We start from the raw sequence: 19,469 nt of genomic DNA, 5'->3' as shown, positions 1-19,469 counted from the left end.
ATTCCGCACCTTCCAAGAAGTGGCGCCAGTGTTCAAATGCGAGTTTAATAGCCAATAATTCCCGATTACCAATATCGTAATTCAATTCAGTCTCCGAAAATTTTTTTGAAAAAAAGGCACAGGGATGTAATCCATCCCCGTTATCCTGAGACAATACTGCGCCAACCCCCACAGAGGAAGCATCAACCTCAACCAAAAATGGCCTAGTAACATCAGGCTGCATAAGGATGGGAGCAGAGGTGAACCTCTCCTTGAGATACACAAAAGCTTCAATGGCCTCAGAAGACCACTGAACCGCATCAGCACCTTTCCTGGTGAGATCAGTCAGAGGTTTGACAATACTAGAAAATTTTTTTATGAATTTTCTATAGTAATTGGCGAAACCCAAAAACCTCTGTATCGATTTCAAACCAATAGGCCTAGGCCATTCCTGCACAGCCTGAACCTTAACCGGATCCATCTCAAAACCTTTGCTGGAGATAATGTAGCCCAAAAAACTAATTCTCTGTACAGCGAACTCACATTTCTCCAGCTTAGCAAAAAGCGAATTGTCCATTAATAACTGTAATACCTCACGCACGCTCCGCCAATGAGACTCCAGATCTGGCGAATAAATCAAAATGTCATCCAAATACACAACCACATTTTTACCGATCAAAGGTCTAAGGATGTCATTAATCAGATTCTGAAAAAATGCAGGAGCATTAGTAAGACCAAAAGGCATAACCAGATTCTCAAAATGACCCACAGGAGTGTTAAAAGCAGTCTTCCATTCATCACCCTCCTTCATGCGCAACAGATTGTATGCCCCCTTAAGGTCAATTTTAGAGAACCACTTGGCCCCCAATAACTGGTTAAACAGATCAGGAATCAATGGCAGTGGGTAAGGATTGCGTACCGTAATTTTGTTAATCTCACGAAAATCCAGACAAGGACGTAAACCGCCGTCCTTTTTTTTTACAAAAAAAAATCCAACCGCCACAGGAGACTTAGAGGGCCTAATGTGACCGGCGGCCAAACTTGTCTGTATGTATTCCTCCAAAGCCTTCCTCTCAGGAATAGTAAGGTTAAATAAACGACTTTTAGGAAGAGTCGCTCCAGGGACAAATTCAATAGAACAATCATAGTCTCTATGGGGAGGCAAAACCTGCGATTCTTTCTCAGAAAAAACTCTCCAAAAATCCTGAATAGGAACAGGCAATTCTCCCCTATCCAAAGCTGCAATACGCCCGTTACAACACTTGTCATAACATTTATGGCTCCAGGATTTAATTTCACTGGTAGACCAATCCAGTACAGGATTGTGAAATTTTAACCAGGGCAATCCCAATATTACTGGAGAAGGCAAGTTATTCAACACTACCAAATCCAATTTCTCATGGTGAACACCATTAATAGTGAGAGGAAATTCACTGACCTTGAGAGTAATATTCTTCAAAGGGGAGCCATCCACAGAAACCACAGCAATGGGGGATGATAAAGGTTCAGGTTTTAAATTGAGTTTTTCCACGAATCCCCCATCAATTACATTCAGTGTAGACCCGCAATCAACAAACACCCGAAATTCCATTAATTTTTCCTGAGCAATCGTGGAAGCAGCTAAAAATATACCCTTGGAATTTAAACAGGCAATACGGGCGTGACTGACCATTTTTTTTTTTTCTTCATACGAAGCTCACAGCCTTTAATCAAATGACCAGATTTTCCGCAATAGAAACACAAGCCTTCCGAAAAACGACGGTCTTTTTCTTGAGAGCGAGGTGCCACCGATCCAATCTCCATCGGTTCACCACTGTTAGTACACACATTATCATAACCAGAAACTGACATAGCAGAGGATTTGCTCTCATTAACCCTAGCACGCAGTCTTCTATCCACCCGTATAGCTAATTGCATAGCCTGTTGCAAATCCTCAGGTGTAGGATAAGCAATTAGCAGGTCTTTAACCCTTTCACTGAGCCCAGCAAGAAATAGACTTTTCAGAGCAGAATCGTTCCACCCTGTTTGAGTGGACCAACGACGAAAATGAGTACAATATTTTTCCACATTACCTGATCCTTGTTTTAAACGTCTCAACTCAGTCTCAGCTGATGCCACACGGTCAGGATCATCATATAATAATCCTAAAGCAGAAAAAAAACTATCCACTGATCTGAAGCATGTATCACTAGGTTGCAAAGAAAAGGCCCACTCCTGAGGCTCTTTGCGCAAAAGTGACATTATGAACCCTACGCGCTGGGATTCATCCCCAGAGGACTTGGGTCTCAAACGAAAATACAATAAGCAAGCATTTTTAAATGAAAAAAATTCTCGATGTTCACCAAAAAATAAATCCGGCAAACATACCTTAGGCTCCAAGAAATATGCTCCAGGACAGTTACTCACGTGCTGACGGAGCTCGGCCACTTCCAGAGAGAGTCCCTGCAGGTGTTTAGCCAAATCCTGAACCGACACCATGATGGAAAAAAAAAAAAAAAAAAAAAAAACTTTCCTTAGAGAATTTGCAGGCTGGACTTACTGTTATGTTCTGCTACCAAAGCTAAGGAAAGAGAGGAGATCTGTCCCTACTATAGGACTCAGCTGAATCCCTACGATGTAACAGGGAACCTGATCCTGCGATCAGACCTGCTAAAGTCCTAATCTAGTCTGTACGGAGACCTATAGATGTGGGGAGGGAATCCCTACAAGTACTAAGGACTGGGAGGAATATGGGACACCTCCTAACAGAAATAGTAGCAGACAGACGAACAAACAAAATAGATAGAACATAGAGGTCCGTAGACCAAGCAAACTAACAGAGCTAGATACAGAGCACAGGCTAGCTAGAAAGTAGATATACAATGAAGTCCAGCAAAGCCAGAAGGGCGGAGCAGGATTAAATAGGCCAACAAGGTCATGTGACCAGCAAAGGAAAAAAAACCTAACAGCAAGGTTCTAACATCCTCTTGGTAAACTTGGCGCCAGTTTCCCTGACCCTATGTGGTGCCTTCCTAGCGGGTGTAGCGAGGGGCTGCGCCACATAAAATGTCAGAGCCTCCGGTTTCTAGCTGAGGGTCGTTTTCTGCCTCCACTAGTTCGGGGACCGGTCTCCCCCTTTGGCCTGACCCCTCCACGCAGGTGGATTCGGGCGTGCGGTGGCGACTCGCCCGTCCGCACCCCTGGGATCCCTTCATTCCTCGTTCCTGGAGCCTTCTCCGCTCCTCTTCCTTCCTTCTCCCTCTTCCAGGCCTGGGCCTCTGTTACTAGGCCCGCCTCCGGAGCAGAGCTCATGCAGAGCCCCTGCTCCCTGCCACTTCTGCTCAGACTTCTCTGCACTGAACTAAGATGGTGCCCACCTTTTATACTCCCTTCTCAATGCACCCAGGAACTGCTTCCTCCCTGCTCCTGCACTACAGGGTTCCCCTTCCTCAGTGTTCCCTCCCCCCACTCCAGCCAGGGACAGGGACTGTCGTGCCCATCTCAGGGGCATATTGGTCGCCCTGCCCCACGGCAATGTGGTGTAATGCATGCAGGTGTCGGGTCCTGATCCACGCTCCATCCTTACCTGAGAGTGAGATATCACACCTCTGGGTGAGGTGCAATACGTCTGTAGCAACCGAGCCCTCAGGGTGCTACAGTTCCATTTATCTTCAGCCTAGGTGACGTATTGCGATACAGGGCCGTGATTTTGGCTATAAAAGGGTCCCCTAGACCCCTACCCCAAGCTTTTTAAGAGAATCATATATGGCGTGCCAGGAGACTCTATGGAATGCTTTCTCAGCATCCAACGAGAGTATCTAATTACAAATTTTTAACTGCATCTAGCCCAGGAAATACTTTGTGCCTAGTAGCAGTGTCTGCTAGTCAGCGGATTATCCCGGCTGTTAAGCAAGCTGCACCACCTGTAGTTTAGACACTTAATTTTTTCAAAGGAAATGCTTCGGGACCATGGGATACTTAGTGAAGAGCATCAGGAGGCACCCCAAGGCATAGGGGCTGGGACTGGCAGTAGGATGCCTTGCGGTGGACAGCCGAGCTCGATCCTTATAAAAGCTTTTTAACTGCAGCAGCTTTAGTGGACGCTACTGGAGCTGGAATTACGCGGCTGCTAGAATGAGACTTGCCCTCCAATAGATCCTTGTAAATGGATTTAAAGTGTATTCATTCAAATTAGAGAGACAATTTAAATTAAAAAGCTTAGAGCTGCCTCCACCACAGGGGGGCTCGCTCGACCCACCAGCGGACAGGCACCAGTATTGGGAGAGGGGGGCTGGCCGTCAGGGTTCACCGCGGCTCTGGCACAAACCCGGCGACACGGAGGTGGCACGGGCAGGAGCGGACTGGCCGTGTCGGCTTCTCACTTTTTGGATTTTAGAAGGGCATGACATGCCTATATCTGTGTCTCCCCCTCCTTTTACTCCTCCACCTCTTTTCTTTTCGCATGACTATATGTACTTGTCACTTTTCCATGTGTTAGTTGTGTCTTCTGAGCAGTTTGTCAGCTTTTGGACACCTTTGAAGGTGTTTTCTATGTGTTTCTATGTGTTTTTGTTTGCCTGCCATTGGTTTTAACGGTGTTCGAAGGTGTTCGACGAACAGTTCGACGAACAGTTCGGCGAACACACGGGTGTTCGACGAACCGAACCGAACTCGAACACTACGGGGGTGGCTCAACACTAGTCTCCAGTAACTCTGCTATCAGTCTGAGGTCTTCAGTAACTCTGCTATCTGCCTGAGGTCTTCAGTAACTCTGCTATCTGCCTGAGGTCTTCAGTAACTCTGCTATCAGTCTGAGGTCTTCAGTAACTCTGCTATCTGCCTGAGGTCTTCAGTTTCTCTGCTGACTGTGGTTTCTAAGACTTTATTAAACTTTTAGTTTGTATCTTACGTGTCCGTGTTCAGCGTGGTCCATCTGGCTGCTGCACAGTCGCCCGTAACCCCTGTGCCCACCCGGACATTGGCTTAGAGGATCCACCTCACCGTATGAGCCCGCTGTATGTAACAATCCTCCATGTCAATGAGCCTCGTTTCTTAATAGTTTTCCTTTCCACCAGTGCGGATCCCATCACTTCGCCTCTATTATCACATGGATACTTTATAATATATATTACATACACAACTCTTTGCGAAAGGGTCTATAGGACTATACGACACCTATCAGGGCATAAGGAAGTCAAGAGAGGGTGTCCCCCATCTTGTACTCCACATATTAGCCAAAACAAAGAAAGACCATTGTTTTAATCAATTAACAAAATGGAAAGTGAATGAAGGTAAGAGAAATCTAAATCCCATCAATAATTGGTGTGACCACCCTTTGCATCAATACTTCTACATACACTTGCACACAGTTTTTGAAGGTAATTGGCAGGGAGGTTGATTCAAACATCAGATACTTACCCATCATATAATATCATCAGGAGGTCGTCTGATTGGTTCCAAATTTATTCTGCAGCCGGACAACAACCCCCAACATCCGGCCAATGTCAATAAGAATGAGGAGTCTGGAAATTGATGTTCCGGCCTCGGAGCCCTGATCTCACCTCATCCCGTCTGTCTGGGATCTGCACAAGCCTCATACACAGAAGATCTGGGGTCAGCTCTCCCAGATGTTTAGAACCATCTCCTTCCCTTCAAAAACCGTGTACAAGTGCCTAGAAGAATTGATGCTTTGATGCTGTTTTAAGTCAAAGGGCGGTCACACCAAATATTATTCATTTTGCATTTATTTAGTTGATACAAATTAACACTTCTATTTTTTTTAAAACATTTTTACTTTGCAACATTTTTTCCCCCTACACTTGCCTAAAACTTTTGCACAGTACTGTAGGGTTGAGCATAGCACGATAAAATGTGTACTAAAGGTCAGTATTTTAGTATTTCAGTTATAGCTACATGTGATTGTTTAGTGATTATTAAACTCAGCGCTAAACTAATACAAGTGCTACGATCACCAGCCGGCTACATCCATGATGCTCTCGCCCATCAGCCATACCTGCAGGATGTAATGGGACTGAGTCATCTTTTTATTAAATGTAATATTTGAATGACTTGTAGAAAAATATTTTGCTATTTTCATGATATCTCTCTTTATCTCGTGCCCCAGAAAATCTGCAATAAAGGGGGCACAGAGTTTCTTGTACATCTAGACCAGGGTTCCCCAACTCCAGTCCTCAAGGCCCACCAACAGGTCATGTTTTCAGGATTTCCTTAGTATTGCACAGGTGATGGAATTATTGCCTGTGCAGGTGATGCAATTATCACCTGTGTAATACTAAGGAAATCCTGAAAACATGACCTGTTGGTGGGCCTTGAGGACTGGAGTTGGGGAACCCTGATCTAGACAGGTCAAAAAACAAATAATTTGAATTGACTTTGGCACAGACGATCCCGCAGCGCACAGGTTACAGGTTAATGATTAGAGAATCAGTTCACAAATAGGATGGAGCCGTTGTCCTATATATAAAGTCATCTGTACACTGGAGCCACCTCCGGAGTCTGGAGGATCCAGAAACACCGTGAGTACCGAGATGGTTTATATAGATGCTTTTTACACTTACTACATTGCTCAGTTTGAGAAAATGTTCTTGTTTTTCTTTATATTCACCTATTACATAGTTAATATACAGTCACTTGAAAAAGTCTTCACACCCTGTGAACTTTTCCACATTTTTTCACTTTACACCCACAAACTTACATATATTTTATTGGGATTTTATGTGATACAAAAACTAAGTAGCAAGTATTTGTGAAGTGTAAAGGAAATAATACAGGGTTTTCTAAATATTTTAAAAATATAAATCTGTAAATTGTGATGTGCATTAATATTCAGCCCCTTGAGTCAGTACTTTGTAGGACCACCTTTCGCTGCCATTACTGCTGCAGTCTTTTGGGGTCTGTCTCTCCAGCTTTTCTTGCAGTCTTTTGGGGTTGGTCTCTCCAGCTTTCTCTGCTGCAGTCTTTTGGGGTCTGTCTCTCCCACCTTTCGCTGCAGTCTTTTGGGGTCGGTCTCTCTGGCTTTCTCTGCTGCAGTCTTTTGGGGTCTGTCTCTCCACCTTTCGCTGCAGTCTTTTGGGGTCTGTCTCTCCAGCTTTCTCTGCTGCAGTCTTTTGGGGTCTGTCTCTCCCACCTTTCGCTACAGTCTTTTGGGGTCGGTCTCTCTGGCTTTCTCTGCTGCAGTCTTTTGTGGCCTGTCTCTCCAGCTTTCTCTGCTGCAGTCTTTTGGGGTCTGTCTCTCCACCTTTCGCTGCAGTCTTTTGGGGTCTGTCTCTCCTACCTTTCGCTGCAGTCTTTTGGGGTCTGTCTCTCCAGCTTTGCACATCTAGAGTTGACATTTTGCCCCCTCTTCTTTGCACACTCGCTCTCGCTCGGTGAGATTGGATGGAGATGTCTGTGATCAGTAATTTTCACGTCTTGTCACAGATTCTCTGGGATTAGTTTCTGGACTGTGACTGCACCATTCACACACAGGAATATGCTCTGATCTAAACCCTCCATTGTAGCTCTGGCAGGGTGTTTAAGGTCGTTGTCCTGCTTGAAGGTGAACCTACACCCCAGCCAGAAGTCTTTTGCAGCTTCTGACAGATTTTCCTCCAGATTTGCTCAGTATTTAGCTCCATCCATCTTCCCATCAGCTATTATCAGCTTCCCTGCCCCTGCTGAAGAAAAACCTCCCCACAGCAGGATGCTACCACCACCATGTGTGACAGTGGGGATGATGATTTCAGGGTGATGTGCTGTGTTAGCTTTCTGCCACACAGGATTTCATGTAGAGGCTTCAAGCTACACATGGCTGAAAACAAATGTACATCACAATTTTCAGATTTATATATTTTTTAAATAATTTAAAAAAACTATGTATCATTTCGCTTACACTTCAAAAATAATTGCTACTTTGTATTTGTAGCCCAGAAAATCCCAATAAAATATATTTAAGATTGTTTGTGTAACGTGAAAAAATGTGGAAAAGATCATACGGTATGAACTTATTCAAGGCACTGTAGGCTGAAAAAAGACACGAGTCCATCAAGTTCAGCTTTTCTCCACTAGATTATTTATAACCCAAAATGCCATTTGTTGTGAGAACAGCATCCAGCCCTTTTTAAATGCTTTTATAGCAGCTTCCATTACAACCTCCTGTGGTCAGACATTCCTCAGTCCGACTGCTCTAACTGTAAAGACCTCTTTCCTATTTAGTGGCCAAAATTGACTTCTCTGCACCTGTAATGAATGCCCCCTGGTCTTTTGTAAGGTCTTTGGAAAGAATAAGTTATATGCCGTCCTTTGTATTGACCAAACTTGTATTGATGAGATCTGAGACCTCTTTTTTCTAAGTTAAACAAGTCCAACTTTACCAACCTGTCATCGTAGGAAATGTCTCCATCTCATGTAATAATCTAGTTGCCGCCTTTGAACTTCCAAATATCCTTTCTTGTAATCAGAATACCCAAGTCCTTCCCCTGTTCTGTAATCTGTGATATACAGTATTTCCATTTAATGTATTGCATCCTCAATATTAACAGTAATTGATACCAATGGTGATATGATGGGTCAGATCATTAAATCTGAAAAATTAATTGATTTATTAGACAATCTACATTCTAAATGCATCAAAAGCATTTGCTTACTGAATCTCAATGTCATTGGTAGCAGATCTACTTGAGCTCATTGTGTCATCGATCTGCATTTTGAACCATGTGATGAGTTACTACGGTGTCTATTTTATCTAAAGGGTTTTTTTTCTTTGATTTTGATTGCTATTAGTAGGAAGTGTTCAAATAACCAGCAATTTTCATTGAAATGAAACAACGGACAATCATGAAGCTGTTTCTGAATGAGAGCAGTCATGTTTTCATATTTCAGTTGGGTAACTGTGGACAGTATATAGACGACATCATTTTTTTATTACTTACATTCAGCATAATCTGACTTAGTGAAACGTTTCTTTGTCTTGCAGAAATATGAGGGTCTTTCTATTTTTGGGAGTGGTTCTACTTTTTACATTGGCTTTTGCTGACCACCATGAAAAGGATGACCACCATGATCACAAAAAAGGCCATCACAAGAAAGGGGAGCACCATGGCAAAGAGCACCACCATCAGCATAACGAGTCCATGCCCTGCCACAAGATATCTCACTACAATTCAAAATTCTCCTTTGACCTGTATCGGCAGGTTGCCCTAGATCACCCTTCTGAGAACATTGTCTTCTCCCCGGTCAGTATTTCTACTGCATTTGCTTTCCTGTCTCTTGGTGCTAAGGATGAGACCCTCTCACAAATTATTGAAGGTATTGGTTTCAACACTTCTGAGATCTCAGAACAAGAAATCCATGAAGGCTTCCACCATCTTCTAGTTCTCCTGAACGATGTGAACAGGGAGCTGCAGCTCAGTGGTGGGAATGCGCTCTTCATCTCCCAGGAAAACAAGATTCTCCAGACATTCTTGGATGAGGCCAAGAAGCTCTACCACTCCGAGGCGTTCTCTACTGATTTCGAGAACGATGAAGAAGCCAAAAATCAGATCAACGGTTATGTGAAGAAGAACACCCATGGCAAGATCGCCGAGCTGCTGGACAGTGTAGACAGAGACGCCATCTTTGTCCTCATCAACTACATTTATTTTAAAGGTAATCACTTACATTATAACACAGTAATTCAAAGATTGTATGACGTCACCGTCTGTGTTGCCTTAAGGACTCAGTTTAGAAATTGGAAAGACATATAAAGGGTAAGCTACTAAAATATGAGTTTTGTTAGTAGCAATGAGAGGCCATAACGTTTCTCTGGGGTGTTGGACTTGGATGGCTGCATTAGCAGAGGAGTAAAGCTTTGCTATACTCAACAGTTAGACTATTATTGGGTGTCATTAATATCTACTTAATCCAATGTAGTCTGAGTCTTAAACTACAGGATAACAGAGACTCTAGCTTAATATAAGCAATTTTATTCAATACATGTAATTCATAAAAACATACAAGTAGGGTAAGGACAAAAAACCTCCAATGCAGAGAGATGCGGTATAGTCATGTCTCAATGTATGTAACATTCAAATAACCAGGCGGATGAATATACCTTTATCGGATGAAGTAAAGTAAAACTAATTAAAAATAAGGAATGTAAATATCTCATTAGACCAATGAAAAAAAAGTGCCAATAGTGCAATAATGAGTAATCCCTTCAAATCAATTAGACCAGGTATTAGTATAGACAGATCAAATACAGTGGGGAAAAAAATATTTAGTCAGCCACCAATTGTGCAAGTTCTCCCACATAAAAAGATGAGAGGCCTGTAATTGACATCATAGGTCGACCTCAACTATGAGAGACAAAATGAGAAAACAAATCCTGAAAATCACATTGTCTGATTTGGAAAGAATTTTTTTTTCAAATTTTGGTGGAAAATAAGTATTTGGTCAATTACAAAAGTTCATCTCAATACTTTGTTATATATCCTTTGTTGGCAATGACAGAGGTGAAACGTTTTCTGTAAGTCTTCACAAGGTTGGCATACACTGTTGCTGGTATGTTGGCCCATTCCTCCATGCAGATCTTCTCTAGAGTGTAGCATCGGCGTCTCTGCCCCCTGCTAGGCAGAGACGCCGTTCCCCTCACCTCTCTGCTCCGTGCTCGGCGTCCTCCTCCCGCGCTCCTGGCAGCGCACGCTGCTTCCCAGGCACTGTGCTTAGGGAGCGCGCTCCCTCTCTCTTAAAGGGGCCGCACGCGCCGTCCTAAGGAGTCCCCGGCCAATTGCCGGAGGATCTCCCATATATAAGGCACCTCCTCCAAAATGGAGGTGCCTGAGCAAAGTTGTTTGCACTGTGTCTTCCTGTGCTTCAGCCCTCAGGTCCCGCTGCTAGCCTGACTTCTTGTCCTGCCTGCCAGCCTGTTATCCGCCAGTTACCTGCCTGTTACCTGCCTTGTCTGTCAGACCGCTCACCTGGGAGCGTCCACCAATTACCTGCCTGTCACCTGCCTCGTCTGTCAGACTGCTCACCTGGCAGTGTCCACCAGTTACCTGCCTGTCACCTGCCTCGTCTGTCAGACCGCTCACCTGGGAGAGTCCACCAGTTACCTGCCTGTTACCTGCTGTCTCCGTCAGCCCGCTCACCTGGGAGCGCCCGCCAGTTACCTGTCAGGTATCCGCCTCGTCTGTCTGCCCGCTCTCCTGGGAGCACCTGCTTGCTTTCTGCCAGCATGCCTGGAGATCCTGCCGTCACTTGCCGTGACCTCCTGCCTGTCTACCCAGAGACTGTCCCCGTCACTTGCCGTGACCACCTGTCTGTCTACCCAGAGACTGTCCCCGTCACTTGCCGTGACCACCTGCCTGTCTACCCAGAGACTGTTCCCGTCACTTGCCGTGACCACCTGCCTGTCTACCCAGAGACTGTCCCCGTCACTTGCCGTGACCACCTGCCTGCTTACCCAGAGACTGTCCCCGTCACTTGCTGTGGCTACCAGCTTGCCTTCCCTGGGAGTCACCCGCTTCCTTACAAGGACTTCCCCTTTGTATTGCAGCTCAGAGGTTCCACCTCCCGGCCCCGTTACAGTTTTCTCGGGCCATGGAACCCGGTGGCACCCAAGCTCCCTCACTCTCAGACCTATGCCATGAACTATCCCGTCAGAGGTCCCAACAGGAGTCCATCCTGAGTCACCTGCGTAGTGTTAACTCCCGCCCGGACACACTGACTGCCTCATCGGGAGCTGCTTCCACTCGCACAACTACTGCCCCGGCAGCGTCGCTGCCCATCAATACCATGGCATCCCTTCCCGGTCCCAGCCTTTCCGCCCCGCCTCGTTTTGGTGGAGACCCCGGCCTGCCACGGGGCTTCATTAACCAGTGCACCCTGCACTTCGAACTTTTGGCACACCAGTTCACCACCGACTGGGCCAAGGTGGCCTTTATCATGTTCCATCTCACTGGGGAGGCACTGGCCTGGCTAAATCCTCGATGGGAGAGAGGAGACCCCCTGGTGTCCAACTTGCCAGCCTTTCTCACGGCTTTCCGGAAAGTCTTCGACGAACCAGGACGAAAGACCTCTTCTGCCTCCTCTCTGCTACGCCTCCGCCAAGGGAGTCTCACCGTGGGCCAATATGCCATACGGTTCCGTACCCTTGCTTCCGAGCTCGCCTGGGATAACGAGGCCCTGGTGTCTGTCTTCTGGGAGGGCCTATCCGGCCGGATTAAAGATGAACTTGCCGGTCGGGACATTCCAACCACCCTCGATGACTTGGTGACACTTGCCACCTGGATTGACATCGGGTTCCAGGAGCGTACCAAAGAGGTCACCCGTGAGAGGAAGTTTCCCCGCCTTGCTCCAACTTTCCAGAGACCCGTCTCTTCATCTGTAACTCCCCGGGCGCACTCGCCAGAGCCCATGCAGGTCGACCAGACCAAGATGGTCAAAACCCGTCAAGAGTCACGCCGTGCCGAGGGGAGCTGTTTCTACTGTGGCAGTAAGGAGCACCAGATCCGTGCCTGCCCAGAGAGGCCGGGAAACGCCTGTGTCTAGGATCGCTCAGAGAGGTCATCCTAGACAAGAGTAAACCCTCTCCATCTCTGATGCTGTCGGTCTCTATCATCTGCGGGGAGAACCGTTACTTTGAACTAGCTCAACTTGATTCTGGAGCTGCCAGAAATCTCATTTCTCAGTCCCTGGTAGAGAAATACCGCATTCCCACTAAACCTCTGGCTGAACCCTTATCTGTCGCTTCCGTGGATGGGGGCCTCTTACCGCAAACCATCCAACTCATCACCGAACCCATAACTCTGCAGGTGGGAATGCTGCACTCTGAGAGCATCTTCTTCCATGTTCTACCTGGACTCTCACACGCCCTTTTGTTAGGCCTACCTTGGCTCCAGAGACCATGCTGAATTGGCAGACGGGAGCAGTCCTACGCTGGGGGCAGGACTGCCTTAAGACTTGTTTAGCTCCTGTTCGTCCTGCTCGTCCCTCTCCTTCTCCAGCCAATCTACCCAGCCTACCGGTCCCTTATTGGTCTTATGCTGATGTTTTTAACAAGAAAGAAGCAGAGACATTACCCCCTCATAGACCATATGATTGCCCAAACGACCTGGTACCCGGCACGACTCCACCCCATGGGCGTATTTACCCGTTGTCCGCTGCCGAGACCCGGGCCATGTCTGAATATATCGAGGAAAATCTGGCCCGGGGATTTAACCGGAAATCTACCTCCCCGGCGGGAGCAGGCTTCTTCTTCGTTAAAAAAAAGGATGGTTCACTCCGTCCCTGTATTAACTATAGAGGTCTTAACCGAATCACGGTGAAAAATAAATACCCTCTTCCGCTCATTCCTGAATTATTTGACCGTCTGAGGGGTGCCAGAATCTTCACCAAGCTGGATCTCCGTGGGGCGTATAACCTGGTCCGTATCCGTCGGGGGGATGAATGGAAGACGGCATTCAACACCCAGGACGGCCACTATGAATACCTCGTAATGCCCTTCAGCCTCTGTAATGCTCCCGCCGTCTTTCAAGAGTTGGTCAATGACATCTTCCATGACCTTCTCTACTGCGTGGTGGTGTACCTGGACGACATCTTGATCTTCTCTCCGGATCTTCCCACACACCGGAGGGACGTTCGTCAAGTCCTGCTCAGGCTCAGGCAAAACCACCTCTACGCAAAATTTAAGAAGTGCCTCTTTGAGCAGACCTCGCTTCCCTTTCTGGGCTACGTCATCTCCCTGACCGGCCTACGAATGGATCCTGAGAAACTTTCTGCCATCCTGAAGTGGCCCCGACCGGAGGGGTTGAAGGCTATTCAGAGGTTCCTGGGCTTCGCCAACTACTACCGCCTCTTCATTCCGCACTTCTCTTCCCGGACTGCCCCTATCTCCGCGCTCACCCGTAAGGGCGCTAGTCCCAAAGAATGGCCGCCCGAGGCAGAGGAGGCCTTCCTTTCTTTGAAACAAGCTTTCTCCTCCGCTTCTGTGCTGCACCGTCCGGACTGCAACAACCAATTCTTCTTAGAAGTAGATGCTTCCTCCTCCGGAGCCGGAGCGGTACTCACCCAAAAGTCGCGATCCGGGAGAGTGGTAACCTGCGGCTTCTTCTCCAAACTCTTCTCCTCGTCTGAGCGCAATTATTCTATAGGAGACCGAGAATTGTTAGCCGTTAAGTTGGCACTGGAGGAGTGGCGTTACTTGCTCGAGGGGGCTCTTCATCCGGTAATAATTTATACGGACCACAAAAACTTGGCTTACCTCCAGAGTGCCCAAAGACTTAACCCGCGCCAGGCCCGGTTGTCCTTGTTCTTCGCCCGCTTTGATTTCATTCTTCATTTCCGCCCGGCAGACAAAAATATCAAAGCCGACGCCTTGTCCCGATCCTTTCTGTCCTCTGATCTTGAGCAGGAGCCAAAGCACATCATTGACCCCACCAAGGTAATGCAGGTGGCCTCCGTGGATCTGAATCATCTTCCACCCGGTAAGACACTCGTGACAGTACCTAATCGTGAGAAGGTTCTGCACTGGGGACATTCGTCTAAGCTAGCCGGCCATGCTGGCCAAAAGAAGACCCTCCAGCTTATTACCCGGCATTACTGGTGGCCTACCCTGCGCAAGGAGGTAATAGACTTTGTCTCGGCCTGTGCGTCCTGCGCTCGCAACAAGGTTCCTAGACATCTGCCAGCTGGCCGCCTTCTGCTTCTTCCTGTACCTGCTGCCCCATGGCAGCATATAGCCATGGACTTTATAACGGATCTCCCTGTCTCTGCTGGTTGTACGGTCATTTGGGTGCTCGCTGACCGCTTCTCTAAGATGGCTCACTTCATTCCCCTGCCAGGTCTTCCGTCTGCATCTGAGTTGGCTAAGGACTTTATTCATCATGTTTTCCGTCTCCATGGTCTTCCTCTCCACATCGTGTCCGATCGAGGGGTCCAGTTCACCTCTCGCTTCTGGAGAGCCACATGTAAACTGCTGGGGGTCACCTTGGACTTCTCTTCTGCTTATCACCCACAGTCCAATGGTCAAGTAGAGCGGATCAACCAAATTTTAACCAGTTACCTCCGACACTTTGTTAATGCCCACCATTCTGATTGGGTGGATCTTTCACCGTGTGCCGAATTCTCCTATAATAATCACGAGAGTGAATCCTCTTCCAAATCCCCGTTTTTTACAGTCTACGGTCAAAATCCCCGGATCCCGTTTCCCGTCTCCACCTCCGTGGACAACCCGGCCACGGAGTCTCTTGTTATCAAATTCTCCTCCATTTGGGAGAGTACCAGATCCGCACTTCTTCAGTCCTCCGAGCGGATGAAGAAACAGGCTGACAAAAGACGTCTGGATCCGCCCCAATTCCATCCTGGAGATAAAGTCTGGCTCTCGTCCAAATATGTCCAGCTCAAGATTCCTTCCTACAAGTTAGGGCCCCGGTTCATCGGCCCACTGGAAGTTATCAAGCAAATCAACCCGGTGGCCTATAAATTGAAACTCCCGGCCAACTTGCGGATCCCCAACTCCTTCCATGTATCTCTCCTCAAACCCGTGGTACTTAACTCTTTTTCCAAGTCTACAGGTACGCCTCCTGCTCCAGTCTCCGCTGAAGACGAGTTTGAGATAGAGAGCATTCTGGCCATCAAGAGGGTAAGAGGAAAGACCATTTTTCTAGTGGATTGGAAGGGGTTTGGTCCTGAGGAGAGAACATGGGAGCCCCGGGAGAACATCCATGCCCCGCTCATCCTTGATAAATCTCTCTCTGGCCTAAGAAAGGCGCTCGCGCCGTCCTAAGGAGTCCCCGGCCAATTGCCGGAGGATCTCCCATATATAAGGCACCTCCTCCCAAATGGAGCTGCCCGAGCAAAGTTGTTTGCACTATGTCTTCCTGTGCTTCAGCCCTCAGGTCCCGCTGCTAGCCTGACTTCTTGTCCTGCCTGCCAGCCTGTTATCCGCCAGTTACCTGCCTGTTACCTGCCTTGTCTGTCAGACCGCTCACCTGGGAGCGTCCACCAGTTACCTGCCTGTCACCTGCCTCGTCTGTCAGACCGCTCACCTGGGAGCGTCCACCAGTTACCTGCCTGTCACCTGCCTCGTCTGTCAGACCGCTCACCTGGGAGCGTCCACCAGTTACCTGCCTGTTACCTGCTGTCTCCGTCAGCCCGCTCACCTGGGAGAGCCCGCCAGTTACCTGTCAGGTATCCGCCTCGTCTGTCTGCCCGCTCTCCTGGGAGCACCTGCTTGCTTTCTGCCAGCCTGCCAGGAGATCCTGCCATCACTTGCCGTGACCTCCTGCCTGTCTACCCAGAGACTGTCCCCATCACTTGCCGTGACCACCTGCCTGTCTACCCAGAGACTGTCCCCGTCACTTGCCGTGACCACCTGCCTGTCAACCCAGAGACTGTCCCCGTCACTTGCCGTGACCGCCTGCCTGTCTACCCAGAGACTGTCCCCGTCATTTGCCGTGACAACCTGCCTTCTTACCCAGAGACTGTCCCCGTCACTTGCTGTGGCTACCCGCTTGCCTTCCCTGGGAGTCACCCGCTTCCTTACAAGGACTTCCCCTTTGTATTGCAGCTCAGAGGTTCCACCTCGCGGCCACGTTACATAGAGCAGTGATGTTTTGGGGCTGTCGCTCGGCAACACTGACTTTCAACTCCCTCCAAAGGTTTTCTATAGGGTTTAGATCCGGAGACTGGCTAGGCCACTCCAGGACCTTGAAATGCTTCTTACGAAGTCACTCCTTCGTTGCCCTGGCGGTGTGCTTGGGATCGTTGTCATGCTGAAAGACCCAGCCACGCTTCATCTTCAATGCCCTTGCTGATGGAAGGAGGTTTGTACTAAAAATCTCATGATACATGGCCCCATTCATTCTTTTATGTACACAGATCAGTCATCCTGGCCCCTTGGCAGAGAAACAGCCCCAAAGCATGATGTTGCCACCCCCATGCTTCACAGTAGGTAGGGTGTTCTTTGGATGCAACTCAGCATTCTTTCTCCTCCATACTCGACAAGTTGTGTTTCTACCAAACAGTTCTACTTTGGTTTCATCTGACCATATGACATTCTCCCAATACTCTTCTGAATCATCCAAATGCTCTCTAGCAAACTTCAGATGGGCCCGGATATGTAACTGCTTAAGCAGGGGGACGCGTCTGGTACTGCAGGATCTGAGTCCCTGGTGGTGTAGTGTTTTACTGATGGTAGCCTGTGTAAAGTTGGTCCCAGCTCTCTGCAGGTCATTCACTAGGTCCCCCCGTGTGGTTCTGGAATTTTTACTCACCGTTCTTGAGATCATTTTGACCCCACGGGGTGAGATCTTGTGTGGAGCCCCAGATCGAGGGAGATTATCAGTGGTCTTGTATGTCTTCCATTTTCTAATCATTGCTCCCACAGTTGATTTCTTCACACCAAGCTGCTTGCCTATTGCAGATTCAGTCTTCCCATCCTGGTCCAGGGCTACAATTTTGTTTCTGGTGTCCTTCGACAGCTCTTTGGTCTTCACCACAGTGGAGTTTGGAGTGCGACTGTTTGAGGTTGCGGACAGGTGTCTTTTATACTGATAACAAGTTCAAACAGGAGCCAGTACTACAGGTAGCGAGTGGAGGACAGAGGAGCCTCTTAAAGAAGAAGTTACAGGTCTGCGAGAGACAGAAATCTTGCTTGTTTGTAATTGACCAAATACTTATTTTCCACCAAAATTTGAAAAAAATGTCTTTCCAAACCAGACAATGTGATTTTCAGGATTTGTTTTCTCATTTTGTCTCTCATAGTTGAGGTCCACCTATGATGTCAATTACATGCCTCGCTCATCTTTTTAATTGGGAGAACTTGCACAATTGGTGGCTGACTAAATACTTTTCTCCCCCACTGTAAATATAAAGTGCTAAGTGCCTATATAATTTGAAAACTCAAGTGCCACAATCAAGGCAGTTCAGCTTCAATCACATTACTTCATAATAGCAAAAAGATCGTTAAACATGTAACAATTGATTAGCTGAGGTTATTTTTTAGTGAAATAGGTATAGACCGACCACTGAATAAAGCTTCACCTCTCAGAACCCCTACGCCGTTTCGCAATCAGGCTTCTTCTTGGGGTGTGTCTTTAAACAAAGGGACCTGTGTATACAGTTATATGAAAAAGTTTGGGCACTCCTATTAATCTTAAGCTTAATGTTTTATAAAAATTGGTGTTTTTGCAACAGCTATTTCAGTTTGATATATGTAATAACTGTTGGACACAGTAATGTTTCTGCCTTGAAATGAGGTTTATTGTACTAACAGAAAATGTGCAATCTGCATTCAAACTAAATTTGACAGGTGCATAAGTATGGGCACCCTTATCATTTTCTTGTTTTAAATACTCCTACCTACTTTTTACTGACTTACTAAAGCACTTTTTTTGGTTTTGTAACCTCATTGAGCTTTGAACTTCATAGCCTGGTGTATGCAATCATGAGAAAAGCTACTTAAAGTGGCTACTTGCAAGTTGTTCTCCTGATTGAATCTCCTCTGAAGAGTGGCATCATGGGCTCCTCAAAACAACTGTCAATTGTTCTGAAAAGAAAGATTATTCAACATAGTTGTTCAGGGGAAGGATACAAAAAGCTGTCTCAGAGATTTAACCTGTCAGTTTCCACTGTGAGAAACATAGTAAGGAAATGGAAGAACACAGGGACAGTTCTTGTTAAGGCCAGAAGTGGCAGGCCAAGAAAAACATCAGAAAGGCAGAGAAGAAGAATGGTGAGATCAGTCAAGGACAATCCTCAGACCACCTCCAGAGAACTGCAGCATCAACTTGCTGTAGAGGGTGTCACTGTGCATCGGCCAACTATACAATGCACTTTGCACAAGGAGAAGCTGTATGGGAGAGTGATGCGAAAGAAGCCGTTTCTGCAAGCACGCCACAAACAGAGTCGGCTGAGGTATGCAAAAGCACATTTGGAGAAGCCAATTTCTTTTTGGAAGAAGGTCCTGTGGACTGATGAAACCAAGATTGAGTTGTTTGGTCATACAAAAAGGCGTTATGCATGGCGGCAAAAAAACACAGCATTCCAAGAAAAACACTTGCTACCCACAGTAAAATTTGGTGGAGGTTCGATCATGCTTTGGGGCTGTGTGGCCAATGCTGGCACCCGGAATCTTGTTAAAGTTGAGGGACGCATGGATTCCACTCAGTATCAGCAGATTCTTGACAATAATGTTCAAGAATCAGTGACAAAGTTGAAGTTACACAGGGGATGGATCTTTCAGCAAGACAATGATCCAAAACACCGCTCCAAATCTACTCAGGCATTCATGCAGAGGAACAATTACAATGTTCTGGAATGGCCATCCCAGTCCCCAGACCTGAATATCATTGAACATCTGTGGGATCATTTGAAGAGGGCTGTCCATGCTCGGCAACCATCAAACTTAACTGAACTGGAATTGTTTTGTAAAGAGGAATGGTCAAAAATACCTTCATCCAGGATCCAGGAAATCATTAAAAGCTACAGGAAGCGACTAGAGGCTGTTATTTTTGCAAAAGGAGGATCTACTA

The 19,469-nt window shown here is 46.9% G+C and overlaps 1 protein-coding gene across 2 annotated transcripts in view; it reads left to right on the top strand.

The window, feature by feature from the left end:
• LOC141153490 (alpha-1-antiproteinase-like) overlaps positions 1-19,469 on the top strand; it is a 71,016-nt gene that overhangs the window by 22,860 nt on the left and 28,687 nt on the right. Inside the window, exons 1-2 of one of the 2 annotated variants that reach the window (XM_073638327.1) lie at positions 6,361-6,494; positions 8,933-9,603. In XM_073638327.1, the coding sequence (XP_073494428.1) occupies positions 8,937-9,603 (667 nt within the window). In that variant the 5' untranslated portion in view covers positions 6,361-6,494; positions 8,933-8,936. Of the gene's footprint in view, positions 1-6,360; positions 6,495-8,932; positions 9,604-19,469 lie in introns of those variants that run through there. The other variant, XM_073638328.1, reaches the window with a different exon arrangement.

Source organism: Phyllobates terribilis, unplaced genomic scaffold, assembly GCF_046119375.1.
Source record: "Phyllobates terribilis strain yellow unplaced genomic scaffold, ASM4611937v1 Scaffold_7__3_contigs__length_470593459, whole genome shotgun sequence".
In the NCBI taxonomy this organism is placed as follows: Eukaryota; Metazoa; Chordata; class Amphibia; order Anura; family Dendrobatidae; genus Phyllobates; species Phyllobates terribilis.
The sequence above is the reverse complement of the archived record's forward strand: the minus strand, read 5'-3'. Positions and strand labels throughout refer to the sequence as shown.